We start from the raw sequence: 27,611 nt of genomic DNA on the forward strand, positions 1-27,611 counted from the left end.
ATGTTTACAGATGAGGTCAGGCAAGACTCTTCATTGATTACGATGTTTATAGAAAAAATTGTGATCTGTGGTGAGAGTAAGGAGCAGGTAAAAACAAGAGCCACCTGGAGGTATGTACTGGAGAGAAGAGGAATGAAAGTCACTAGAAGTGAGACTGAATACATGAGTGTGAATGAAAGAAAGAAAGAGACAGCTAGATAGATGAAAATGCAAGGAGTAAAGTTAGTGAAGGTAGATGAGTTCAGTTATGAGTACCTGGCGATTGTCAGGAGTGATTTGTGACAGAAGGACGGCAGCCAAAATGAAAGGGAACATTTACAAAATTATAGTGAGACCTGCTGTGATATATGGTTTGGAGGTGGTGGCACTGACAAAAAGAGAAGGAGGCCAAGCTGGAGATGTTAAGATGACCATAATGGATGAAGTCAGGGGGACAGCTAAGGGTGAATGGTTTCGATATAAAGTAAGAGAAGCAAGATAGGCAAAGCTGAGTGAATTAGTTTGAAACAGCTTGATTAAACCTTTAATTAATAATAATAATAATAATAATAATGGATACTTTATTGATCCCCATGGGGAAATTACTTGTTTTTCTCTGCATTTGACCCATTCACTCAGTGAAGCAGTGGGCAGCCTACACTGCATATAAACGGAGCAGGGAATACATACATTGTACTCGTAGCAATGTTTATATGTATGTATTATGAATCATCCCACTTAAATGAAACAAAGAGGCTGCGGTTATTATTATTATTATTATTATTATTTCTACGTTATTTCTACGTTATTTCTACGCGCCTCCTTCGCGTCCCTATTGGTTGTTGAGATTTTTTTGGAGCATGCAATTGGCTGTGTGGCGTAGCGGGAGGGATAATGTTCAGGAAGTGAAAAGGGGTTTGTTTCTGTTTCCAATTTACAGGGCAGCAGTTTGTGCTGGAACCCAGCGAGGAAAGCGTAGTTCAAATTACTTATCGGTGTGTTCTTAGTTAAGAATCCCAAGGGACGACGTGCGGCTTTTCTTCATCTCGGCGGTTACTGAACATTTCAGCCCGTGAGTCATACTGAAGAACTTCTCATTAGCTGAGTTTAGCAGGTTGCTAATTAAGTTTTCTAACAGTAAATGTCTTTGCAGAGCAGTTCTGCCAGTAACTTTTAGCCAACACTGTAGTGTTTTTATCGGTCTTGCGTTGTGCTGTATTCAGCTGTCATTCCATTTTTTATTAGGGTTCTTGTGTTATTAGCTAACTGTTTCTACTACTGTTAGATAGCCGTTGGTCATAGCAAACATTCAAGCTGACCAAAAACTCCATGTGATAAACACAGTCAGTGAGTCGTTAACGTTTTATGTGTATATTGTACTAAGTACTTGTGAAATATAGAACTATACTTTAATAATGGTCAGTTACACTCGCTGTTTTAGTTTTGTTTTTCAGTAACTGCTTCAGCCTCGTGTGAGTGCGTCATTAACTCCCTTGGAGGTTTTCCAGAGCTCTTGAGTAAGTCCATAAACAGCCCTGATTCCTTTTCCTCATAGGCATACAGCGTTCTGTGGTTTCAGGGCGTTACATGTTTTCATATATATAATTTTTTTTTTTTTAAACAGTCTCAGTTTTTATGGCACCTCCACGAAAACCGGTGCTACCCAAACCTCTTCCAGGAGGCTTCATACTAATAGACACTGATAAGAAGAAATGGAGGCTGGGGAAAATCATCGGGCAAGGTGGCTTTGGACTGATCTATCTTGGTAAGGAGCAACGTGTCAGATGACAAACCTACACATGCCCACACACGAAAGCTTGTTTTATGCCAGGGGTAGGCAACTCCAGGTAATTTTGCCATTTGAATCAGCTGTGTTGGATCAAGGACACATCTAAAACCTGCAGGACACCGGCACTCGAGGCCTGGAGTTGCCTACCCCTGTTTTATGCTTTATCATTCACTTCATGGGTATTCACCTATGGAGGGGGTTTTCAACCATGGAGGTGCAGTCCCCCAGAAGCCCAGCAACACATAGCTGTGGGTGACATGCTTCTCTCATTCCATTTCTAGAAAAAGCTTGAAAAATCATTAAAGTTTAAACAATACAGTATGAAAGGCACAGAAAGCAAGTTGCTGTAGTGGATCCTTTTTTTCGTTTTTTTTTTTTAACAATGGTTTCACTTCAAGCCTTTGTATGTTATAACTGCTTTTTTCCACGCAAGAGTTGTCCACAGACCAGCTGTATCACATACTTTGGACACTACCTCAATCTGACAGCAGATGCGCTCTGCAGGTAGATGGCCTGTCCCTAGCTCTCTACAGTCTGCCAGTGTATTGCACTTGAGCCCAAAATGAGTCTTTGAATTTCCGCAAAGACTGACTGAGGACGAACAGATTTGTGATTGTTGTTGATTTTTCACAGCTAATTGCTGTATTGTCACAGACAGATTGCATGTAATTGTCAACTTGACCATATTCAGTAACAAACTTATAACAGGGTGATTCTTATTGCTGTTGTATCTCGGTCTTAAAATGCACCAACAAGATGGCAACTGAATGTGAGTGGTCATAAACCTGGTCGCCATCTTCAAAACAACCTTTTCAAAGGCAACGAGATCACATGCTCATTCCATACAGGCAACCACCATATTCTCTTGCGTGACTGGAGGGTAATATGGTCCTCCCAGTGGCAGTAGACTGTGCTACCTTCAAGGACAGGAAACACAGATTGAGGATGAAGTCATATGCTGACAAACCGCAACATTTATTAATGTTTCAGATTTTTATTGTGTAATTTTCTTTTCTTTATGTTGTATTTCTTGATGAAATTAAAATGTTTTTATTTGTTTTACTTCTGACAGAATGCCTCATTGTAAACCAATATAATTGCTTATCTATGCAAAAATATTAAATAAATAAAATTTTATGCAAAATCTTATTTAAAGTAATATCCTAATATTCCATGAAACTGCCAGGATTGTAAAAAAATTCAGTGGCAAGCTTTTAGGTGCACAGGCACCGCTGGAACATAAATGTTGATGCTTGTTATAAACTGACTTTTCAGTCCCTCTAATATGTATAGATCTTTTTATTTCCAAACAGATAACTGCTTACATGCACAAATCCAGTGATGAAAACACTCGTATACATTTCCTTCTGGCCTTGGATATATTTTTAAGATCCAAGAGGCCTGCTCTCATCCATGAATTATGTTGTCTCGTCTTCATTCTGTCTTCTGTTATGTTTCAGCCTCCAAGGACATTGACAGACCTGTTGGAACAGACACTGACTTTGTCATCAAAGTGGTGAGTACATATGTTGCACGCACAGCTGACCTGTCCACCTTCAGGGACACGTTAATGCTGTGATACTTGAATGTGGCTGCACTATGCTGCTGGCAGTAGAAAGCAGGTGTAACTGTGGTTATTGATATTAAATGACTAGACTGTTATACAGCAAAATGACGTTTCCTCTTTTTTTCATTTTCTATTTCACCAAATATCACCTGACTTTCTCACATGGACCAAAAATAAACATGAGAGCAAAGTGCAACCAAAGTCGGTGTGATGATTCCTCCAACTTTGCACAAGAAGTAATGTTTAGTGTTAACAGAATGGCCTTTGATGGAATCCACATGTTCTTCTTGCTTGGAAGTTGTCACACGTGTGTCTTTTTGTGCCAGTTATTGGACTATAGTGAAGGGAACAAAACTTTGGTGACAGCATCTTTATCTGTTTATCCCTTCAATAAAGATGCTAAAATAATGCACAGGCCATAAGCCACATTCTTTGTTTACTTGCAAGCAGAAATGCTTTGGACTTGAATTAGTGTCTTCAGCCTAAAACACGAGGCTGAAAACAAAAGGCGACAAAGCTTTTGTAACTGTGGCCCCCAGATTGTGGAACTCTCTCCTTTTGAGCCTGAGATCTGTGGACTCCGTGGTCTCGCTTTTAAAAAAAAAAAAAAAAAAAAAAAAAAGCAGCTAAAAACTCATCTTTTTAAACTTGCTTTTGGTTGATTTTTATTTTTAGGTTTTAGCTTCTGTGAAGCACTTTGTGATTTTTATCTTGAAAGGTGCTATATAAATAAAATTTTACTTACTTTACTTACTAGTGTCCCCAAGATGCTCTGAAACCTGAAACAGGAATCAGAGATGTCTAATTAATGCCTGTTTGTCTATGTGCCGTACAGAAAAAATGCACAGTAAATTCAATTAAATCCCAACCAAAGTCAGAGCTTAAATATTGACACATTTTGGTTTTAAAAGGGCTTATGTCCTGGACTGTGTCTTGGCTGGGAGCAGTAACTTCCTGAAATCTCTGCTGGTTGCATTGCAAACTCTCAACGACACCAACAGTTTAGGAGGTGTGTGCTTCCAGTTAGGAAACAGTCAATCACAAATACTAGTTTTTACGGTTTCTTTATTTTCATCTCATCCCCTTTCACCTGGATGAGAAGGTTCTGTCCGTACACCTCATGTTACATGGCTCTACTTCTGCCGTTTCGTCAGGGTCTGACTCTGGGTTCTGAACCAGTCCTATACATGCTAAATTTTCTTGCTGCTTCCTGATGTTCCAGTGAAATAAATGGGAAGAAGAAAATATTGTTTGATGTTTTACTGTCAGCTGTTTAATTTGAGATATAACAATAACTAATCCCTCTCTTAAGCAAGCTCAATAAGTCAAGTAATCAATCAGTAGTCAATTAATTATTATGCTGTGATGCTAAATTAAGCTAATGCTATTATTCTAATTCTATTTGTCAGCTAGCAGTGTTATTGTATGTGTAACTGTGTGAAGTAGTTCTAAAAGATCTTCGCAGTGACAATTGCAGTTAACATAAGTTTGGGCATGGACTTGAGCTAAAAAAAAGAAAAAGCATTTAGAGTTGCACGGGGCTGTTCACATGGGTTCACGAGACTAAAGTTAGACAACATTCATGTGTCATCCAGGTATTTTTATGATTTCTCCCGATACATAAGGAATAATAACATAAACAACCAGGAAACAAAGCATTGAAACAGGCATGTAAGTGACATGATGCTCACTGGCCGAGACACAAATTTTTTTCACAATTTTACCTTTTGGAATTAGACACAGACAATTAACTTTTGCATGGTCACTGGTTAAAGCTGCACTGTGCTAATACTGTGTGCTCATACATGCAGGAGTACCAGGAGAATGGCTCCCTGTTCTCGGAGCTCAAGTTCTACCAGAGGGCAGCCAAACCCGAGAGCAGTGAGTAGCACCACCCGTCCAGTGTCCCGGCAGCTTGCTGGAGCACAAGAGCGTTTGACTGATGAAGTGGCTGCAGACTCAGAGGCTTTGCTGAGTGCTGCTCAGTAATTAATAATAAGCCAAAGCAAACATGCACCTCAGTGGCAGTTGGGCCCCACTCTCCGTGCTTGTCTGAGCTCTCCAACGCCTTCGTTTGGAGAGGAAGCTACTCACACGTAATGATGCTCGGGCCTCCACTGAGCCCCTGACCACCTGCCAGCCTGGTTGAGAGCCAGTCAGGCCAGCCGCCATCAAGCCCTGAGCCAGGCCCACTGCTTTGTCTGGGGCCTGTGTGTGTGTGTGTGTATTTGTAGTCCCAATAAGATTGATATTTGTATGCACACGTTCTTACACTTACAAGGACAAATCTTTTTTTCTTTTTCTTTTTTCTTTTTTGGCAAAACATTTGCCTACTTTTCCTAGAGCTCAGTTTTTGTTTTGTTTTTTTTTTTATTCAGACACAATAGCTCCATGTTAGCACCTGTGTAGATGTGTAGATGCATACCTGTGATTTTTCCTAAACTTGTTCCAGTGCAAAAATGGAAGAGAAGCAAGAAGCTGGACTTCCTGGGCATCCCGACGTACTGGGGGTCAGGAATTGCAGAGTATAATAACCTCAGGTATTGACACAGTCAACACTAATAGGTTTGATTAACTCATAGGTTGCTATGATTGTTTTGTTTTTTTTGCAGCCACCAAATTTTAAGCAAAGAGAAAATAACTTGAACAATGCTGTGTTTAGATTCATAAATGTAAAAAAAAGCAGGAAGAAAGAGCAGCGTGTTTCTAATGTTATTAAATTTAATAATGCAGCTGTCCTAACTGGAATGAGTGTAGTATTTTGTAGAAATTGACACATTTGGTATTATTTTATGTTTTCCTTAAAAAAAATAAATAAAAGTAAGTGTGTGTGTGTGTGTGTGTGTGTGTGGGGGGGGGGGGGGTCTGGTTTCATAACCGAATGTAACATAACAACTGTAAATATGATATTTTACATTCAGTTATGAAAACCAGATCAGGTCTTCGTGTCAGTTTTGAAGCTATTTTTTTCTCTCTGCCTTTCCATGCATCTATTCATGATGTGTGCACTGTCTACATGAAGCTAATTAGAGACGTATATTGACATTGATATAGATTATTAACACATATTAATAACTTATAAAAAAGATTAATTGCCTCTTGACTTAATGCTTATTACAAGAACCTTAATATAAAGCATAACTGAAAAAAATTTATTTTCACTGCATATGGCTGCATTATAGCCTTAATCTAACCAGAAGATGCATCAAAACACAAACGGAGCATGTTTGTGTTCTGTCATTTTTTTTCATCATTTAGCTCCATGAAGTTTGCTCTAAAGTAGACTCTTTGGGCAGAACTTAAAAATGGTAAAATATTTGGAACGTAAAGGAAAAGGAGCTCTGGGGTTTTTGAAACCAGGCCAAGCTGGCTTTTGTTCGTGTTCTGTACATGAGTAAAGTGGACATCAGTATTTATTTGTGCTGTCATATATCAAGTAAATTGTATGCACCAGGGGTGGTGGTCCCCATCTTTAAGAAAGGGGACCGGAGGGTGTGTTCCAACTACAGGGGGATCACACTCCTCAGCCTCCCTGGGAAAGTCTATGCCAGGGTGCTGGAAAGGAGAGTTCGTCCGTTAGTCGAACCTCTGATACAGGAGGAACAATGCGGTTTTCGTCCTGGTCGCGGAACACTGGACCAGCTCTTTATCCTCTCCAGGATACTTGAGGGGGTGCATGGGAGTTTGCCCAACCAGTCTACATGTGTTTTGTGGACTTGGAGAAGGCATTCGACCGTGTCCCTCGGGGTGTCCTGTGGGAGGTGTTGCGGGAATATGGGGTGTCTGGCCCATTGCTACGGGCCATTCGATCCCTATACAACCGTTGCAAGAGCTTGGTTCGCATTGCCGGCAATAAGTCGGACTCGTTCCCGGTGGGTGATGGGCTCCGCCAGGGCTGCCCTTTGTCTCCGGTTCTGTTCATAATTTTTATGGACAGGATTTCTAGGCGCAGCCAAGTGGCGGAGGGCTTTCACTTTGGTGGCCTCAGAATCTCATCTCTGATTTTTGCAGATGATGTGGTTCTGTTGGCTTCATCGGGTGAGGGCCTCCAGCTCGCACTGGAACGGTTCGCAGCTGAGTGTGAAGCAGCGGGAATGAGGATCAGCACCTCCAAATCTGAGGCCATGGTTCTCAGCCGGAAAAGGGTGGAGTGCCCACTCCGGGTCGGGGATGAGTTCCTGCCCCAAGTGGAGGAGTTCAAGTATCTCGGTGTCTTGTTCGCGAGTGATGGGAGAAGGGAGCCGGAGATCGACAGACGGATTGGGGCTGCAGCTGCAGTAATGCGGACGCTGCACCGGTCCGTCGTGGTGAAGAGGGAGCTGAGTGTAAAAGCGAAGCTCTCAATTTACCGGTCGATCTACATCCCTACCCTCACCTATGGCCACGAGCTGTGGGTAGTGACCGAAAGAACGAGATCGCGGATACAAGCGGCAGAAATGAGCTTCCTCCGAAGGGTGGCTGGCCTCTCCCTTAGAGATAGGGTGAGAAGTTCGGCCATCCGGGAGGGGCTCAGAGTAGAGCAGCTGCTGCTCCACATCGAAAGGAGCCAGCTGAGGTGGTTCGGGCATCTGACAAGGATGCCCCCTGGGCGCCTCCTGGGTGAGGTGTTCCAGGCATGTCCCACCGGGAGGAGACCCCGGGGCAGACCCAGGACACGCTGGAGAGATTATATCTCTCGGCTGGCCTGGGAACGCCTTGGTATTCCCCCGGATAAGCTGGAGGAGGTGGCTGGGGAGAGGGAGGTCTGGGCCTCTTTGCTTAGGCTGCTGCCCCCGCGACCCGGCCCAGGACAAAGCGGATGAAGATGGATGGATGGATGGATGTATGCACCAGTGTGAAATCCACATGTATAACAACCAAAGTTTAAAAAAAACAAACAAAATCAATCAGATAAACTGATTTTAAGAAGGGGAGGTTGCGTGTGCTTTCTTAAAAGCTCTGTCATCTGCTTTAATATCAGATTTCAACCATCTAGCCTTAGAATTAAGGCAACTGTAGTAATTATTTCCAATAGAATATCTGCTTTTAGTCAAAACGTGTTGGGGTGTTTTTCACATCACTGTCAGTATTAGATTTTTTCTGTGGTTTTCTCTGATTTTTTTTATTTTTATTTGATTTTTCATCTTTGTTTGCTATATTATGACTCTTGTTTGTGAATCTTATGAAAAGCGTCAGTTATTTGGCATTTTGTTCCACTGTTTTAAATAAAACATCCTGTCATAGTCTTTTATACAAAGTACAGTTTCGGTGTGGGTCGTTAGTAAATCTGGTGTTGTGTTATGTCAGAATTAGGACAAGAGTTTGAGCTTTTCTTCTCTCACTCAGGTATCGTTTCATGGTCATGGATCGACTGGGAAGTGACCTTCAGAAAGCTTGTGAGTCCAGTGGAGGCCAACTGAAGAAGACCACTGTTCTCCAGCTTGGACAGAGACTGGTGAGATAATTATCACATTTTGACCTGTTCAATAATACCAGTATAAATAAGCTGAGGCAGCCTGATCGCCTATCAATGACACAGTTAAAGGCCAGTTTGTCAAATTATGACCCCGTTTTACCAAAACGTTCGTTTTACTGCATTACTGTCTGCCTATAAAATTCTTGTTTTGTATGCTTTTGATTCTTGTGCCAGGTGGATATACTGGAGTACATACATGAGAATGAGTACGTCCATGCTGACATTAAAGCTGCCAACCTCATGCTGGGTTACAGGGACCCTGAACAGGTCAGTCCACTGCAGATCCCTGGTACAGTTACAGGAGAGAATAAAACCCGCTGATTTTCTTTAAACTGCATTGATCTTAAATATAACCCAAAACAACATCTGTTTCATTAAAGTTATAAAAAAGATGCAGAGGATTCAGTTAAACAATTTCATCTAGCAGAAGGCAACATTGCAGACATTGACGACAGATACAAGTACCTGGGAATCCCACAGGCAAATGGGAACCACGAAGAGGCCGCTAGGAAAGCGGGAGGAAGGAGGCCAAGGGCTAGTGTGTGTCAGTACCACAGTGAGACAACGAACATCCACGAGAACATAAGGAAGATGGCCACAACTGGCTGCATGCTCAGTGAATACCTCAGGTAGCAGAACCTCAAGAAAGAGGAGCAGAAGAGGAACAATCATGGAAGGACAGGGCGCTATACGGTATGTACCACCGGCAGATAGAGGAGGTGGCTGATATCCAGAAATCCACCAGTGGCTGGACAAAGCTGAACTGAAAGACGGCACAGAGGCACTAATCATGGCAGCACAGGAAGAAGGTCTGAGCGCAAGATCCATAGAGGCTGGGGTCACACCAGGCAAGAAGCCGGATGCAGGCTGTGTAAAGATGCCCCTGAGACAATCCAGCACATAACAGCAGGGGGCAAGATGCTAACAAACGGGGAACACCATAACCAAGTGGCCGGCATAGTATACAGAAACATCTGTGCCAAGTATGGCCTGGAAGTCCCAAGGTCAAAATGGGAGACACCCCCAAGGGTGGTCAAGAAGATCACCCAAGCTAAGATCCTGTGGGACTTCCAGATACAGACAGACAAAATGGTGATGGCTAACCAACCGGATATAGTGGTGGTAGACAAGCGGAGGTTGACGGCCATAACAATAGACGTAGCGATACAGAATGACAGCAACATCAGGAAGAAGGAACTCGAGAAACTGGAGAAGTACCAAGGGCTCAGAGAAGAGCTCGAGAAGATGTGGAGGGTGAAAGCAACAGTGGTGACAATGGTAATCGGAGTGTTCAGTGTGGTGACCCCCAAGCTAGACGACTGGCTCCAGCAGATCCCAACATAGCACAATGACCCAATATTAAATATCTGTGAGAAGGGAAAAGTCTGTTTTTAGTGAATGTCTGACAGTTTTCAGGAGGTGCCCTTTCTTTTTCTTTTTTTTAAAGAAGAGGGATCTATAGGATACCCAAGTCTATCATTGGGAGAATATAAAATAATCCATGTCATGACTGGAAGGTGAAAGTACTGTTCTCAAGTCACTGCTGCTGTCTGCAATTTGCTAAAGATATTGATGAAAAGCCAGAAAGCTGTTTGAAAGAGAGTGTCATGTTTGGAGAATGGAAAAACTGTACCTTATCTGTTGAAAGCAGATATATGGTAATGGATGTTTTCCCCCTGTATATCAACTCCACTATTTTCACTTAGTTTAATCAGCTTTTCTTTTCCTGCTTTGCTTAATTTTGAGACAATTGCAATGCTTATGCAGAAATGAAAAACATTTCAAAGGTTTCACAATTTTTTCCTGCAACTGTTGACGTCGCACAAACTCACATGTATCTTTAAGATGGGAAGACTATTTTTTTTTTTCTGTCCTGTTGGGAACTATAGGTCTACCTTGCAGACTATGGGCTGTCCTACAGATACTGCCCTGATGGAGTCCACAAAGAATACAAGGAAAACCCCAAGAAGGGCCATAATGGAACCATCGAATACACCAGCATCGATGCCCACAAAGGACTCTGTAAGCACTTGACTTTTTAAATAGTTAAACATAACAGAAAATAAAAACCTGTCTAAATGTTCAAATTTTATGTCAGGATATTAATGGTTGGTTTACGTGCTTGGTAAATTACACACAATGGAATATATGACCCACACAACTTGTTTGTAGGTAAGCTAAATAAAGCTTCACCATACACTTGCACAGTCCATTTGCCTCCATACATCTTTGTTTTGGTCAGTAACTTTTATGGAGTACAACATTCAAAGGGGCTCATTCTGTCTCGTTAAGTGTTCAGTTCACTTAACAGTCAGCAGTCCTGTACAAATTTAATTCTCAACCATTTTCCACACATCTTTGCTTGATGATCTTCAACTTAAGTCCAGATTATAATTATTACTGGCCTACTTAAATGGAAATTGGATAAATAAGATACCACCAGGTACTTAAATTGCTATAAGAAGACACCCCTGCTTATTACAGGGGCAATTGTGTCAGTATTAATTAAAGTGGTCCGCACTTGCACACCTACAGCAAAGTTTCTGAAGCTTATGATGATTCGAAACAATCTTCCTCACTTTGCCAATTGCCGTGTAATGTCCTGTGAATTGTTTCCACAGCAGGGCCAAAGCCCTGAGAAGATTAAGCAAATTAGTCCACTGATGCATCAAAAGTCTGATGCTCCAAATTCCTATTGTATCTGATTCTCTGCAAACATGGGCTTAAAACGCATTGCTTGCTTGACCAACGAACAACATTCTGATCAGGGACTTCTTATAGAGGCTAAAACGATCATACCTGAATCATACCACCCTCATTTCTGTGATGGAAACACAGTTAAACATGAACAAAGTTGCATTATTGAAAATTAGATTGAGCTACTTAATGTGTTAGTAAAAAATACTCTTAGTTAGTTAAAAAGAGTTCTGACATATTAGCAGATGTAGCGTTCGTCTGCTAATATGTAGGTGAATGCTACATATCAGCGTTTCTCTAGATTACATCATTGATATCATATTTTAGTGCTCCTGAAACTGATCAAAAAAACTGATTACAAATGTATTTTGTTTTTACTGGCCACAGTGTATTATTATTATTAGTAGTAGTAGTCGCATTATTTGTGTTGTTGTTGTTGTTGTTATTAGATGTATTTTTCATTAAAATAATGAGGAAAGTTTCCATGATACTGACAGTAAAATGAACAGAGACTGAAAAATGCCCCCTACCTCATTTTAACTTTCAGATATGGTCTTCTAATGCAAACTACCAGAACAGAGACATTAACTTGATTAAGTATGTCAGATTTTACAACTTAGAATGAAAGGTGTTCAAAATTCACAAAGTGCTTTACGTTATCTTTACTAAGGCTACTATAATGTCTATTCTTTCCGTCTTTATCAATAGATGTAAAGTAGTGTCCACTTGAGCACTGTCTGGCTTCCTTGCTGGTATTGGGAACGCATTAACTGGCAAATTGCCTACCTGCTCCCTTTCCTCATTGACCATCGATTCTCCATCCGCGGCCCCTGCTGAATTCCCCAGCACCATCTCTGTTTAACAATTCCCTAATTAGCTAAAGTCATAACCTGCATCGTGTTTTCATCCCCCCATTAATTAAGGGCTTTGATGTTTGGTTAGAGCAAGTCACAGATAACCCCTGTGAGCTCCACACCGACCAACTCCACTACCCACCGGTTCAATATTGTGAGTTAGCATGGCTCAGACTGCCTAATCTCCATGGGAGAGTTTCTATCAGCATAATCGATAATTGAAAGAGGTTCAGATTGTGTCCTGTCAGCAAAACCTATCACATGAAAAGCATGTCAACTGTAAAATGTTTAGAAGAGGGAAAAGAAGGCGCAGAAGAAAGAAAGATACTGTTTTTTTTCCCACATTTTTCTTTTCTTTTAGTTGGTATCTGGCAAGCAAATTACTTATTAACTTTCTTGATAATATTTTGTCTTTAAGCTTTTTTTTTTTTTTTTTTTTTTTTTTTTTGCTTTTTTTTAAAATCAAGACACAGTTTAACACACATTCTAGTTTGGTACTTACAAACTTTTCAGGTACTTAATTGTTAGAAAAGAAATCCAAAGAATAATTAACTGGTCACATATCAGGACCAGAGACTGTAAAGAAAAGCTAGATATAGAGACGGTTAATTCTCTCATTGATTTCTCGACTCGTGCATCTCACCTGTTAATCTAAATAAGATGTCTTGAGTTTTCAGCAAGTGCTAGCAAGCTTGGTTACTAAGCTGCGTTAATGGCTGGCCTCTCCCTTAGAGATAGGGTGAGAAATTCGGCCATTCGGGAGGGGCTCAGAGTAGAGCCGCTGCTCCTCCACATCGAAAGGAGCCAGTTGAGGTGGTTCGGGCATCTGACAAGGATGCCTCCTGGGCGCCTTCTGGGCGAGGTTTTCCGGGCATGTCCCACCAGGAGGAAGCCCCAGCCGTGCTCTCCTGTACAGTACAGAATCGCTACATCGATCACTAGCAATGTGACTCTGAAGTGCTGTACTGTATGTTTGTAAGTTTTCTCCCCAACAAACACAAAAATGTCGATGAAATGTTTTGCACCATCAAAGGCACCTGCGGTAGCACCCAAAAGGCAGAGGAAGATGCTAACCGTCGCACAAAAAGTTGGACTTCTGGACATGCTAAAGGAAGGTAGCAGTTACCGTATTTTTTATTTATTTATTTTTTTTAACCATACCGCGCACCGGATTATAAGGTGCATTAAGCTTAATTTAAGCAATTAAGCTTAAAGTTAAATTCATTAGTTCTAAAATCTGTCATTATTATTTATAGGAAAACAAATATACTGTAGGTTTATTTCTCAAATAAATGTTTGGGACTGAAAACAGGTTTTGATCTTTGGTTTCATTCTATAATGGCCTTTGTTTTTTTTGTTTTTTTTGTTGTTTTTTTTTACAAAGCTTTGAACTTTGAGAGTGTTTAAACACCTATCCCTGGTTATTTTTAGAACATAACATCCGCGATAAATGAGGGAACTCTATATACAAATACTGAGAAATTTCAATCCTTTCTCTCTTTTGCTCTGAGGCACGAGGGAAAAATATCGACAAGTCGACGAACATCATCTACAGATATATTCGGTAAATGCCCAAGACAACTTGAGAAATGTAAATCGCTGCTTGATTCGTCCATTTGGTTGACTTTTTTTGGAAAACCCGACCGTAAACAAGACACGAATATCACACTGGAAACAAAGCGCCCTACAGGAGTTTCCCCACCGGAAGTAGCATATGCTAAGTTGCACATAGTCTATAGCTGTTTATTGAAGGAAGAAACTATCCATAGAAGCCAAAGCCACTTCTTGTACCAGCCTGTAAACATGCTTTTTAATGGTGTGTGGTTTGACATTTTACACTGGACTCGATTTTTGTCGCCAGTCTCAAACAACCTCTCCAAAGAACTGCATTTTTGGGCACTTCCAAGTTGGACTAATTTTTTGGTGTTTCCGCTTCGTTAAACTTGATTTCTCCGAAAAAACGTAAAGTGACAACATCAAGCGACTCTTAGAGCCAACAGCAATAAAAAAGTTTTGTTTTTTTGTTTTTTGTTTTTTGTTTTTTTTTTGACTGGTGCCTGAGCTACACAAAAATTCGACATGCTTAACATTCTAGATATTGTTATATTTAATACCTGCTTAGCTGGACCGGTAAGTGTTAGAGTACATGTGACTGCTCTTGGAGATATAGTTTAAGAGCTTGACCCTTCTATGCCCTGATGGCAACAATCCCCACAAAGATGTTGACAGGTTACCATGGTGAGCTTTGGTGAACTCGCAACGCGAGTGCCGGCCTATGAACTTGGAGTTAAAAAGTGTAATTACCGCCATTCGGTGGGCGGTCGGCAGACAGAAGACCGTCTCTGAAAGACAAGACTGTGAAGCAGAAGGGTTAAGAGTGTGACACCGCAGCGTGCTTTAGAGAATCTGAATAACAATAGGAGATAATTGACAACAACAGCATCACTTCCTCACCTCCCTGTCTAAAGCATGTAGAGAATGCATGTGTATGCCAAGAATGCTACGTATGCACGATACTTGCGTATTTATGTTGTGTCCAATCTTCCGTTGAGTAAGTGTTTATATGTGATGGTATGTACTCAGATGCAGCTGTCTCTGTTCTGTCTTGTGCTGTTGAGGACAGTATGAGGGGAAATGCTTACATGAATACAGAGGAGCAGACACACAAAATGCTATTTTGAACTGCGATAACAGAATACACAAAGGTCTGCAGCACTTACTGTAGCTGTTGTCTTTTTAATTGTTAATCTATTATAGCACTCTGGAAGTTGCAACACTTATTTCTAGTGTCAGTATCACATGTATTTTTCATCTTTATTCCCTTTCAGCTGGCTCCTGGTATCTATGGAGGGCTGTGTAATTATTTACAACAATAGGCAGCCTCAGTGTAACACTGACTTAATGCACACTTTACACCCACAAGGGCAAACGCATCTAACTCTTGTTATCAGAGTTGTTGAGATGAAGCGTGGCACATGACGACAGTTTCTTAAATGTTGGGTTGCTCTTTCTTCTGTTTTCTCTGTGGCTTTGTGCATATCTGTTTTGTTTAAAAAGTAGCCATTAAAGATGTTATTCAGGACTGGTTCTACCATTTTAAGTCATTGAAGTCATCTTTATTTAGGACTTTATAATATATCCCGTCTTTCCCAGGTTTGCTTATTTTAACAAAGACTAAATTAAAAATGAAATCATGTGTGAAAAAATATTTTAAATTCTGAACTCTTTAACCCTTTCCCCCATGAAGATGAAATTTGTTAACTTTCCCTTTACCCTTAATGACAAGTTTTGACACCTTAGTATACATCAATAAAGACAGTTGGGTAGCTATCAGAGTAGTTCCCGGGGTTTTCAAAAGGTATTATACAGCCTATAGACTGAGACTACCCGTACACAGGGTGTGTATCTCAATAAATCTCAAATTTATTGAGACTGGAACATTTGTGTAAACCAGAGTCAGCTGCTGCTAGATTAGGCTGTCAGAGTGCACTTTCTTTGAACCTGTTCTCAAGCACTCAAACATTAAGGTTTGAAAAATATCAAAACAGGTGGAAAAGACGGTATCTGCCTCCTATATATATATAATATTATTATAATTTTTTTTTTTTTTTATTAGGGGTCCAACGATACACAAAATTCACGGTTCGGTTCGATACTTTGGTGTCACGGTTCGATATTTTTTCGATACAAAAAAAATGTTCATGCCTTTTCAATTTGTCATTTATTAAAATTATAAATATATATTTTAACTCAAAAGTACAGTTTTTAAATGTAATGTTGCTGAAACAACAAAATAAAAAAATAAATCTATCTGATTGAGAAATCACTCATCTTTGGAAAAGAGAGTTTATTACAGAGAAATGGCTCTTTCCAAAATAAAAGCTATACTATACGCTTCTTCTGGGCTATATTCAACAACATATTAAACAGATCGGGTCCCCATAAGGAGACTCGTGTGCTAACGCGGCCAAACGGCTGTCTAAATGACTCGGGTAAAGTTTGTAGCATGCGTGCTTGTTGTTTTTGTCTGCTTCCACTTGTCTTTGCACTAGGATGATGTCGGTGTAAATGTGCAGTGATACTCGTTGTGTTCCCAGTAGTGCTGTCAGCGCTAATCTCGTTAAAATGACATTAATGCCATAACACGGCAAATCTCCGTTAACAAGTTACCGCGGATCGCCCCGTGCTTGGGGCTGGACGGCGTCAACACGTTAACAAGCTAACTGCGCTAACGCACTAGTTCCCACAAATTGAGCATTGCGTGACACATCCGACATACTGTTTTACTTTTGTCCATCAGGGTCATACTTCACATGAAAACCAAGATAGTTCCAAACGCCAGATCTGAATGAGAGTGGGGGAGGTTCAATTTCGGGTAGCATTGAGGCAGTTGCCATGTTGCAACAAGCTTAGCTTCTGTCTTGCTAGCTTGCGCTGCGCTCAGTGGATCTGCACTCGATAGTGCAGCCTAGGCAGAGTAGTTGAACGCAGATCCACTGAGCGCTCAACAAAGACTGCATCGTCAGAAGAAAAGTTGATAAAATAAATAAAAAATGTTGTATTGTTCGATACATATGCGTACCGAACAGAAAGCACTGTATCGAACGGTTCAATATCGATACGAGTATCGTTGTACTCCTAATATATATATGTGTGTATGTGTGTGTGTGTGTGTGTGTGTGTGTGTGTGTGTGTGGTATATCCATATAATCTTTTCTTAAATACTCCATAGAAACGGCACATGCTGTTGGGTGGGAGGCATTATCTAACACCTCTTTTCTCAACCCCCTTTCTATACATCCAGTCTTTCACCACTACTCCTGTTCTGACCAGCCTCACTGATTATTTAGACTTCCTGCTGGGTCCACTTTAGTATTCTATGTTAGCCTTGCAGTTTCTGACTCAGACACAACAATGTTTCCTTGAAATGTTTAGTACTTATAGGTGATCTGTGCCCATCTTCATCTTGAAGATGTAACCTTGCATTCGTACATTTGAATACTTACATTTCAAGAATTTGCATGTTGTCAGATTACTGCCCTCCCATCCCACATAATGTGGTCTTCTGTGCCAGTGACCACGCTTTCTTCCTTAGACCAGACTATTGGCTGGAGAGGATCAATGCTGGCTGCGACTCAGGGAGGAGATTTCTCCCCTCTGATGGAGTCAGTCGATAGGTAATTTCTCCCGAGACGTGTGGCGGCTGTTACAGTATTGAGCTGCTAAAACCCTTGGGCTCGACCCCTCTGGATGGACTTGGTCGCTAAATATTGATAGACCTCACACATTAATGTAGACTCATGCAGTCACACACACAACCACAATAAGACACAAACACAGTCTGGACTTGTTCTTAAAGAAGCTTTAGTACATAGGTGTCAAACTCTGGCCTGCGGGCCAAATTTGGCCCGCAGCCTAATTACATTTGGCCCGCGAAGCCATACCAAATTACTATTAGAGCTGGCCTACTGGTATTATACAGCTAATATATATATCGTTTAGTATTAAGCTTTGCTTGTTCAATATTAAGTTTTTTAGCAACACTTGTTTGAGTCCATAAGAAAAGATTCATTCTTATATCTGGAGGAAGATTTTGTTTTTCAATAAATATTAGTGTTAGCCCGCGACTTTGTTCCAGTTTTGAATTTTGGCCCACTGTGTATTTGAGTTTGACACCACTGCTTTAGTACATGGGAAGCCACACTTGTAAAATCTATTTAGTTCCCTAACATCAACTTGTGCCGTTCAGATCCCTGGTTATGGTTTGTGGAAACTTTTTTTGTGTTGGGATATTTACAGTGCTGAGATGGCTGATTACAGGACTCTTAGGTCTAAGGCACATATTGAGAACAATAGTTCTTTAAAGTCAGCAACTGATCCACTCTAATTGTACTCTATAGTAGAGATGGACTGATCCGATATTACGTATCAGTCCGATACTGACGTAAATTACTGGATCGGATATCGGAGGGAAATAAAAAATGTAATCCGATCCATTAAATATCAAAAAAGCACATCAAAAAACTTGCGACATGGCGTAACTCGGCTCATAACCGTAGCACGTCGGAGCAGTGTGCTCATGTGATAGAGCGGCTGTGTGTATTTGTAGCCTGAAATCTGGCATTTCATCTCCGAGGAAGTTCTCTCAGAGAGAAGTAAAACAAGTGTGTAAGTTCATCTCTGAATGTTTGTAAAGCATTCCTGCATTAAGCTTAACAACAGATATATGGAGCGACTGCCTCGCCCTCTCCTGCTGCTACTTCAATCGTCAAACTGATCAATGATCAGCTGATCGGCTTTTCTGTCGCGAGTCCGTCTCTCTTGTTTGTTTATCGCCCACTTCGCGCCAGAAAGAGGAAACCAGCGGCTGAACAACAGCAGCACTTTTAAGCTTGATAAGCTGTTGTTAGAATTTATTTAATATTACTTTCTACACCAGGATCCTTTTCTACAGCTGACGGCTGGTAACTGTGCAGGGGCGGATCTAGCAAAGTTCAGCCAGGGGGGCCGATAGGGCATGAACAGGGAAAAGGGGGCACAGAAACATACTTTTCTTTCTTATTCTCATTTAAAATGTGTTGCTTTTAATAAATAATTATCCGAATCTTACACCCAAAGTTTTAATCTGATGTAAAATGTACAGAAGTCCATTACTGTATATAGTAACTATTAAGTCTAATATACCCCAGTAAGCTACAGTACTTTTTCCTTTGGGAAAATGGTAAATGGCCTGTATTTATATAGCGCTTTAAAGGACCCCAAAGCGCTTTACATATCCAGTCATCCACCCATTCACACACTGGTGATGGCAAGCCACAGCCGCCCTGGGGCGCACTGACAGAGGCGAGGCTGCCGGACACTGGCGCCACCGGGCCCTCTGACCACCACCACCAGTAGGCAACGGGTGAAGTGTCTTGCCCAAGGACACAACGACCGAGACCGTCCGAGCCGGGGCTCGAACCGGCAACCTTCCGATTACAAGGTGAACTCCCAACTCTTGAGCCACGATCGCCCATCTAAAAAATGAAGTGTGGAAGCGCCAGAACTCCAGTTCCTCTGACAGCCATCTGAGGCACGCTTGAACACGGAGTCAGTCCCCACAGACTCCAATGTTTAAATGCCGAGCTTACCAGCAATGTAAAGCATTTTTACAGTCTGGTGTGAGACACATATTTTGTACTCTTTAGATTGGTTCCTCCTTGATAACAACTGTTGAGGGTACGAGCTTTTAAATCGTTTTCATGTCTCACCTTGGAGTTATCAGGTGTGCCGACACAGCCGGCTGTGCCCCCTGCAGGGTTTCAACTCTGCTAATTTAAGTCACTTCACTGGATTGTGCTCTCGTGTCTGTAGTTAAGCAGTCTATCAGACAAACAATATTTCCTGGAAGCTTGTCCTTTAGTTTTGATGAATATATTCTAGTAATCAGTCTGTTATGTCCCACTGATTGACCATGTGTCACTTTTGGCTTCAAAAAACCAACATGTTGCAGTCAAACCACTAGTGTTGGTGCTTAAAGATGTGGAGTCCGAAACCAATTGGGTGATGTCATGGTGGCTGTGTCCATCTTTTAAATACAGACTTTTATATAGAGAGCCTGTGATCTGCCTTTCACTTTCCCACCAGTTTCAGACTAAAGTGAAATCAGTTCCACCATTTAAAAAAAACAAAACAATGTTTCTGTTAGCAGACTGGAAGAGCACAGATGGGGTCAGCAGTACACTACTGTTGACTTCTGTAACATGTGGTAGTGATTTGAGATGTGTGTTACAACCAGTCATTGAAGTTTTACTTTGAGTGTCTGGATGACGCACAGGTTTTTTTTTTTTTTTTTCTCATTTAAAGATCCTAAAGAAAAAATGACCAAATAAGTCAGCAGGAATCCTCCAGAAGGGTTTTTTAATCATAGTAAGTGTGGGAAGCTACACAAGTCCATTTGGAAGTAGAAGCTGAACCCACCCACCAAAAAGTCATCATGATGGTATAACACAGTATTCAATCTCACATAGAGACTGTAATTGAAAAGAGGAATCTAGTTGATATACACTTTCTTGTCTTGATAAGTTTCCATCCTGTTTGGCCAAACAAAATAACCCACTGAGAGATGACACAGTGTAAGAATTAGTATCTGTGCTTCAGCCTTTTTGATTGATTTCTACTGTGTTAGCTTTAACCTCAAAATTTAAGAGTACTTGTGTCCAACCTCGGCTATGCTACAGGAAAAAAAACCCCAACTATTTGATTGAACAACAAACAGCAATATTTTCTAACTACGGACTTACGTGCTTCTACTTTTTCATTGTCTTCTTTAAATTGTCTTTATAGAATTATGCTAGCAGTACTGCACCGTCACCATCATCTCATTTTTCTTCCTCTACAGCGGCATCTAGACGTGGTGACCTCCAAATTTTGGGTTTCTGTCTCCTTCACTGGTTATGTGGGTCTCTGCCTTGGGACGACGTCCTCAAAAATCCAACTCAGGTCCAGGAGGCAAAGACCAGGTAGGGAGTAACTGAGACTGACCGTGTATCCGGGTACTCTCTACAGAAGGGTGGAAGATTTTAAACATCTTTTTTTCTGGATTAGTCTCTTTATTGCCATGAAAAGCTGTTGACTGATGTCGCAGATTTCTGTAGTGAAATTAAATTATAATAATTGCATTGCAGCATCTGTTGCTCTAACAGTACAACATATAGTACCACACACACACAGTCTGATACTGGAATTTCACTTATTAACATAACTATAAATCGTTACTACCTTTCTTCCTGTTTCTGCCTTAAAGAAGCATGTGCAGCATAGCATAGGTGTAGTCTGTTTTAATGATGTCCACCCAGACATCACCCAGTCCACCTGTCTGGTTTAAGGAGTGGTAAAATTATATCAAAGCTTTGAGTCTGTTTCGCTTACAGGACACTGCTTGAGCGCATTTCATTAAACAGGATAAGTTTTCTTGTCTGTTGTTGAAGTTATACCGGAGGGCAGATTTTACTGTGTGCTTTTAGAGTTATGGAGCTCTCATTCATTTTGATTGGAGCTTGGATTCATGCTAGGGTGGCTGCCAAGTCTCCTCTGCTTCAGTACTGTGCAAAAGTCTTGAGCCACCCAGAATTTCCTTATCTCTGGGTGAGCTTTCTATAAGACAAGACTTTCTTGTAATTTTTAATGAGGTCTTCAGCAATAGTTCTCCAGGTTTTTATGGTCTTTTAAAGTTTCCATTAATTCTTTTTAAATTTAATGAAAAAGAAACAAATACTACAAGTGCAAATAAGAGTGTAATGACTTAACAGCTCTGTCTGATATGAGGCTAGATATATATGGAATGTACTCCACAGCAGTGTTGCATACATAATCTACTCCTAATAATTATGTTGAGTGTGTGTAGTTGATGTCAGAGTGAGAAAAACTAATGTTGTGTGCTTTGGCTTCATTTCAACTCGTTCTTCTGCTCTGCCCGAGTCCATCTCTCAGATCTTTTCTGTTCTCACCTCTTCTGTTTTCACTTCTTCTCTCAGACTGATGGATAATCTGCCACATTCAGTCCAGCAGCTGTCAGTGAGCGGAGCCAGCACAGGTAAGCCAAGGCCAAAGGGCATCTTCAGGTTAGCGAACTTGTTCTCCACTTCTCAGGTTAACGAGAGAATTTGAAAGTAAAACTACAAGCCTTTGGAGGGGAAGAGAAAAATCTTCTTTTGGGCTCTGGGTTTACTGAGAGTCTCTGTTAATAAGAATACAAGATTAGACAGAGCAGCACTTCTTTATTTTTTTAAATCAGTACGTGTTAATGTAGAAACAACATATCTAAGATGACGACTTTTCTAGTCATTAGAATGATGTCATTACTTATATTTTCTCTACAAATGGACTATTTCAAAGATTTTTTACTTATAGAGATATACTGAAGGCAAGTTCAGGTCTAATGGAATATAGCTACAGCCCAACTCTACAGGTGTTTCTGTATTCTTCCACATGCTGCTTGGAATCTGATCCAAGAACTGAGTCAGCACAGTGTGGGTGACTTTTACGCACTGTGTAGGCAAATTGTGTGGCTAACTGCTTGACTTTATACTCCTGACTTCAAAGATTAAGCGGCATGGCCGAATAGTTACAGTTTGGTGTTGTGACCTTAGATTCCCATCGTAAATTAAGATTCCAGTACGTTAATAATGCAAAGAGTGCAAAATCCTTTGCTAGCTGGGTGAAAATGATGACGCGTGACACATAAACTTGGTGTAGCTGTGTGGTTATTTGCTGAGCTCAATGAAGAGGCTAAACTTAGTTTGGCTTAAAAATGCCTGAAGTGAAGACAATCTTTAAACTGGATTATAAGAAGAGACGAGGCTGTGACAGTCCAGGCTACATGAAAATGTCCCACCCAGAATAAAACACTGTCTCCTTTTCTCTCACCTGAAGCTCCAGAATAACTTTGTAGCAATTAAACAGCTGTCCCATTGACATGCCTTTCAAAGTTAGTCGTGTTTTATCTCTCCTCTTTATAAGGAGAGGTCACACCTGTGCTATGGCTCGGTGTGTGATGTATGGTTGGGACTAGATTCTCCTCTGCTGACAAAGCCCGGCTGCCCGCCACAGATAAGAGCTGGGGTATGCATCAACCCTGTGTGTGTGTGTGTCACCGTGCTACTGCAGTATGTGCCAGACATGTCACCTGGCCAGTGTGTGATGCATCAGGACTGACTGAGTATGACACTTCCACACATGCAGGTCCTTAGCCACGTGCTCGCTTGATCTCCTCTGCGGAGAGATACCACCACACACATAGACACACACACTCAAAAATATACAGGGTGCTTCATTTTCTGAAGATGCACACTTTCTGGAATAGTAACTTTGTAAAAATCCAACCAGATTTAATCAAATCAGTATCACTTAACATATCTGATTCTTGATGTCCACTCTGCTCCTGTCTTCAGATGAGGTGGCCAAATTCCTCCTTTATGTGAACAAACTGGGCTACCAAGAGAAGCCCGATTACCAGTATCTTAAAAACCTGTGGGGCAGTGCTGTCAGGGGAGGACTTGATTTGTCCAAGCCACAGGGAGCTGCAGGGGAATCGCCCACCAAAGATCCTCGAGCCAAGGAAAAGGTGAGGACTCAAAACCTGTGAGATGGTGTGGAAAAAATTTGGCACCACTGACATCTTTTCCTTTATGCACTGAAATCCTGTGAACCCACCTTCATCCTCCAGTAGGTATTTGGCTTCTTACTGAAATGTTGGCTCAGTTGGACATCTGTCTATAGCAGCTCACTTTCTCAGCGGGTGTGGTCACTTCACAGGCACAGGCGTATTCCAAGATGACAACGCCAGGATTCGTCAGGCAGATTATGAAAGTATGATTCACCACCACAGACTGCTGGCTTTAACCCCAGTGGGAATCTTTGTGATGTGATGGTCTGATTACTCTCACCATTGACTGGCCCTCCTTAAAATGTTTCTCGTGCATCGGAGAATAACCACTATGACACAGAAGCTGAGAATACACCAAAAAAATTAGATCTAAGACTGGTGATAATTGACAGAATTTTACCATTCAGTCAACATTCAACTACTTAAGTGTTTGGCCACAAAGATCCTCATTTCCCCAGCTCAGTCTCTTAACCCTGAGTGCTAAATTGTGACAGCAGTGAAAGGGAGGGCTAACCTGCCCCAACGAGCATGTGAACTAGAGGTGGTCAGGTCTGAAGCTGGAGGGCTGCGATTCTGCCTCAATTTAACAGAATAACTTCTTGACCCCCCCTACTATCAACGGCCCAATTTGAAGGAGTTGATGACACACACTACAGAGCACAGGGTGTCTCCAATTATGCTCCTGATTTCCTCTCCTCTCCTTGTGTCATTTAATTTCCATGCTAAAGTGCTGGCCAGTTTGATCCCTAGTTAAACAGAAGTGGCCATTTACAGGCGGTTTAGTGAGGAGAGTAAATGTCAGCTGAGATAAAGGCCACTGAATGGGTATGTTCACACAATCATTTGCCACTAGTGTTGGATAAATATGGAATTATTTTATGGAGGATTATAGTTTTGTAGTGAGGCAAAGTTTTATTTAAGGAAGACAGTTCAAAGATGGGCTTATGGGGTAAAGAGATTTCACGTGACATTAAAAGACATAGGAGCAAAGCATGCACAGCTGTAGATCAGGAGTTCAGAGGAAATGGCCTTTAGACTGAGGCTTCACACAGAATCTGGACTCAGCAGCAACTTTTGTAGTGATAATGTTGGTGCTTGCATCAGGCAGCAAATATTATCAGTTCTGCCTATGTGTAACATGAAAAATGTGACTGTGTATTCTCCTGGATATTGGTATTGAGTTTGAGTATTTATTTTGGACTTGACAACAGTAACAGTCCAGTAAAAGAAACAAACTGAGAGTCAGTAGCTGAGATGAGGAAGTGGACAGTGAAAGCCTTACCTTCATCTGAGACAAACTGCTGATGCTTGTCTAGCGTCAGCTAATGCTATGTTAGCTCTCCTGCTAGCAGGTGACACACGGTGAAGTAAACGCAGAACACTGAACTAAATTGCACTGTATAGCTTCGTACACTGAAGAAGGCAGGATCTCATATCTGACCCAATCTATCCTCCAGCTGCGTTGCATTAAAGGAGGAGAAATAAGCTCGCAGATAATGTTGTGACTGAAATGAGGTCAGTTAGAAAGCAGTCGTGTCGGCCTCACATCAGCCATCACAGAGATAATAAAACTGTTTTTTGTTTCCGTCAGCAGAAAGCAGGAGGAGCGAGCGGAGTCTCTAGAGCCAAAGCTGCACCTCTACAGGACCATGATGAAGTCCATGAAGGCGCAAAGTCCAAAGCAGTGCCAGCTGGCTACATCAGAGGACCACCCATCAATAAACCTCTGTCAGAACAGGTAAGGCCTCAAACACCTTAACTGTCACCCTTTATGCAACAGTATGCTGAGACAACATAACCCGAGTCCCATTTTAACATCTCTTGTAAATACAAAAATAACTTTGAAACTAGATTTGAAATACACTGGAATATTAAATCAGAAGGGTTCAGAAGCTTGTGTAACAGTTTACTGTGTGACATTTCTGCTTCCTGCTAAAGTGTCTAAAAGAAAGATCAGAGACTACAGCTGAAGCCGGAGTTAACCTAATGATGAGGTCAGCTTTGACTGACCTGATGTTGCACCTCTGTGTGTACAAGATGACATGAACACCACAAGGCATCCAAACTGAGTAAATTACTGTCCAGCATTTTTCAGCCTTTGTGCTACTTTTAAGACCTTTGCACACAAAACACACTGCATTAAAAAGAAATCTGAAAAATGAAGTTACAAACTTCTCATGTAATATATTCAAGGTGAAACACTGGAAGATTTACACAAAATGGATCAAAAATTAGTATTTTTAGACAGAATGACATTCAAATATCTGTCACAGGCACTTTGTTAAAACAGAGTGATCAGCAGGAGACGTACGATGTGTAATATTGCAGGTCATGCATAAAAGCAGTTGGTTTCTCAGTCAGGAGCTGCAGAACTGTGTTGTATATTTCTGTGTTAAAAGTAATACGTGGGTAAACTGTTTTCACTCAGCAGGTTATAATTTGGTTTCTTTGAAGTGATCTCCCACACAGACAAGAGCCTGAATCTAAAACCTCACGCTGCTGTGGACACAGTCATCAGGCACAGATTTTACACACCTCAAAGAACCAATATGGGTTTAAGTAGACGCCAACATTAGAACATTCTTACTGCTTTACCTGCTGTCAGACAAGCCATTACACTCCACCAGCCTCCACTGACAAAAACAGTCATTTTACCTCATAAAACAGGAGCTGTTCACTGCTGCCTCGATTGGTTGGTTAGTGGATTTTGTCCCCTATGGATTCCACTATGAGCACGTTATGAAGATGAAGAATAATTAGGCTAGTGTTTTTGTTTTATTATGAATCTGGACAGGCAGGGGTTACCCACAGCTAAAAATCAGTGGTGGAACAGTGCAGACAACACAGCACCCTGGGTTCTTGTGCGTTTGCCATTAGATGTTGTACTTTGATGTGTTCATCCCTCTACCTGTAATGCACCTGAGAGCTGTGGCTGTTTAAAATACTAAATTTCACTGTCAAATAAATGATCAAGTTCCTGATTGGTCAAACTGCCTTTTATTTGTTTGAATATAGAAGGAAGAAGTTCTCCCTGCTGTCAGAAGGTCCCCGAGGCAAAGGCCTGTGTGCAGTTATGAAGACATTGACAGTGAGGAAGAGGAAGAAAGGCCCAAACCCATTGCTGCACGTGATCTCAGAAGTCCTCCAGTAAAGCCCAGAGCTCAACCCAAACAGGTGTGAGGCCACAGCTTGGGCAGTTTGAACCTGTTTTACACTAAAGGCTACAAAACAACTATTTACACCTGACTAAATCTTTACGATGTGCTGTAGACTCTTCAGTTAGGTTGTTCCTCCAGATTTCTAAAGGTTACAAAGAAAAAGCAGAATTGAAAGTTGACACCTAAATGCTTCAAAGTGCACACACTTGAATTACCTTCTTTAACAGAAACGTAACCCCACAAGGACAAGCAGCAAAACAGATGACGTGCCCCTGATCTCAGCGAGAATGGAGCGCCGAGTCTTCCCACAAAGGAGAAAAGAAGAGCGAGCAAACCGTGACATGGACAGGCAAACACACACACACCAGAGAGCGGTGTACAGCCATCCAAAGTACTGGGATAGCCAGCTCTACTACAGAGATGCTTTGGGTAAATGGGAAGAGTCTTTTCCCAAAAACTCAAGTCCTGAAGCCGGTCCCCAATGGAGTGAATGGCTGACGTCCTGGTTCCTCTTTCTGGGCGCCTTTCTTTTACTGCTTGCTGTTGTCAGAGTTTGCCAAAGTACATTGAAGCCCCTTTGAGGAGCTAATGGATCGACGAGTTTTAACAGCTCCTTTCAAAGCTCCTTCCCAAAGTGGAGATGGAGCAGCCGGGAACACAAAGCCTCTCATCAGGACTTCTGGGCTGCCATTTTCACAGTGATGGGCTGAAATAGAAGGACAAGCCTCAGTTTATTCTGCCTATTAGATGTTCTGTAAAGGTAAACATGCGATGAAAGATTTCTTTATGATAAAAAGATGAAGGGGGCTCTCGTTTCTGACTGCAACTCACACGCTCGAATAAAACCGTCTTTGACTTTGAATCGGTGGCGAGCTGCATTCACAGACACGCAGTATCACACGCTTACTCCTTTATCAGACGAGGAGTAGCTTCAGTCAAAGTGTATGAATGCAGCACATTGTTGAA

General features: G+C 41.4%; 2 protein-coding genes across 6 annotated transcripts in view; one reads left to right on the forward strand and one right to left on the reverse strand.

The window, feature by feature from the left end:
* Positions 1 to 853: 853 nt before the first annotated feature.
* On the forward strand, positions 854 to 27,507 carry LOC113035239 (serine/threonine-protein kinase VRK1-like). 5 transcript variants are annotated; one of them, XM_026190655.1, is made up of 16 exons: positions 854 to 1,093; positions 1,421 to 1,496; positions 1,604 to 1,744; positions 3,229 to 3,284; positions 5,147 to 5,216; positions 5,788 to 5,875; positions 8,661 to 8,769; positions 8,965 to 9,057; positions 10,680 to 10,812; positions 20,722 to 20,842; positions 21,857 to 21,915; positions 23,273 to 23,445; positions 23,637 to 23,690; positions 25,079 to 25,225; positions 26,503 to 26,661; positions 26,873 to 27,507. In XM_026190655.1, exons 3-16 carry the CDS (start codon positions 1,615 to 1,617, stop codon positions 27,224 to 27,226), a joined length of 1,746 nt encoding a protein of 581 aa, XP_026046440.1. In that variant the 5' UTR covers positions 854 to 1,093; positions 1,421 to 1,496; positions 1,604 to 1,614; the 3' UTR covers positions 27,227 to 27,507. The 5 variants fall into 5 exon arrangements, with proteins under 5 accessions (XP_026046440.1, XP_026046439.1, XP_026046441.1 ...); XM_026190654.1 differs by having other exon boundaries at positions 854 to 1,051; XM_026190656.1 differs by having other exon boundaries at positions 855 to 1,051; positions 25,082 to 25,225.
* The window catches only part of fancl (FA complementation group L), a 33,917-nt gene continuing 33,590 nt past the window's right edge, over positions 27,285 to 27,611 (reverse strand). Inside the window, exon 14 of the mRNA XM_026190660.1 lies at positions 27,285 to 27,351. Coding sequence (XP_026046445.1) covers positions 27,316 to 27,351 — 36 coding nt within the window. The 3' untranslated portion in view covers positions 27,285 to 27,315. The remainder of the gene's footprint in view (positions 27,352 to 27,611) is intronic.

Source organism: Astatotilapia calliptera, chromosome 13 (assembly GCF_900246225.1).
Source record: "Astatotilapia calliptera chromosome 13, fAstCal1.2, whole genome shotgun sequence".
In the NCBI taxonomy this organism is placed as follows: domain Eukaryota; kingdom Metazoa; phylum Chordata; class Actinopteri; order Cichliformes; family Cichlidae; genus Astatotilapia; species Astatotilapia calliptera.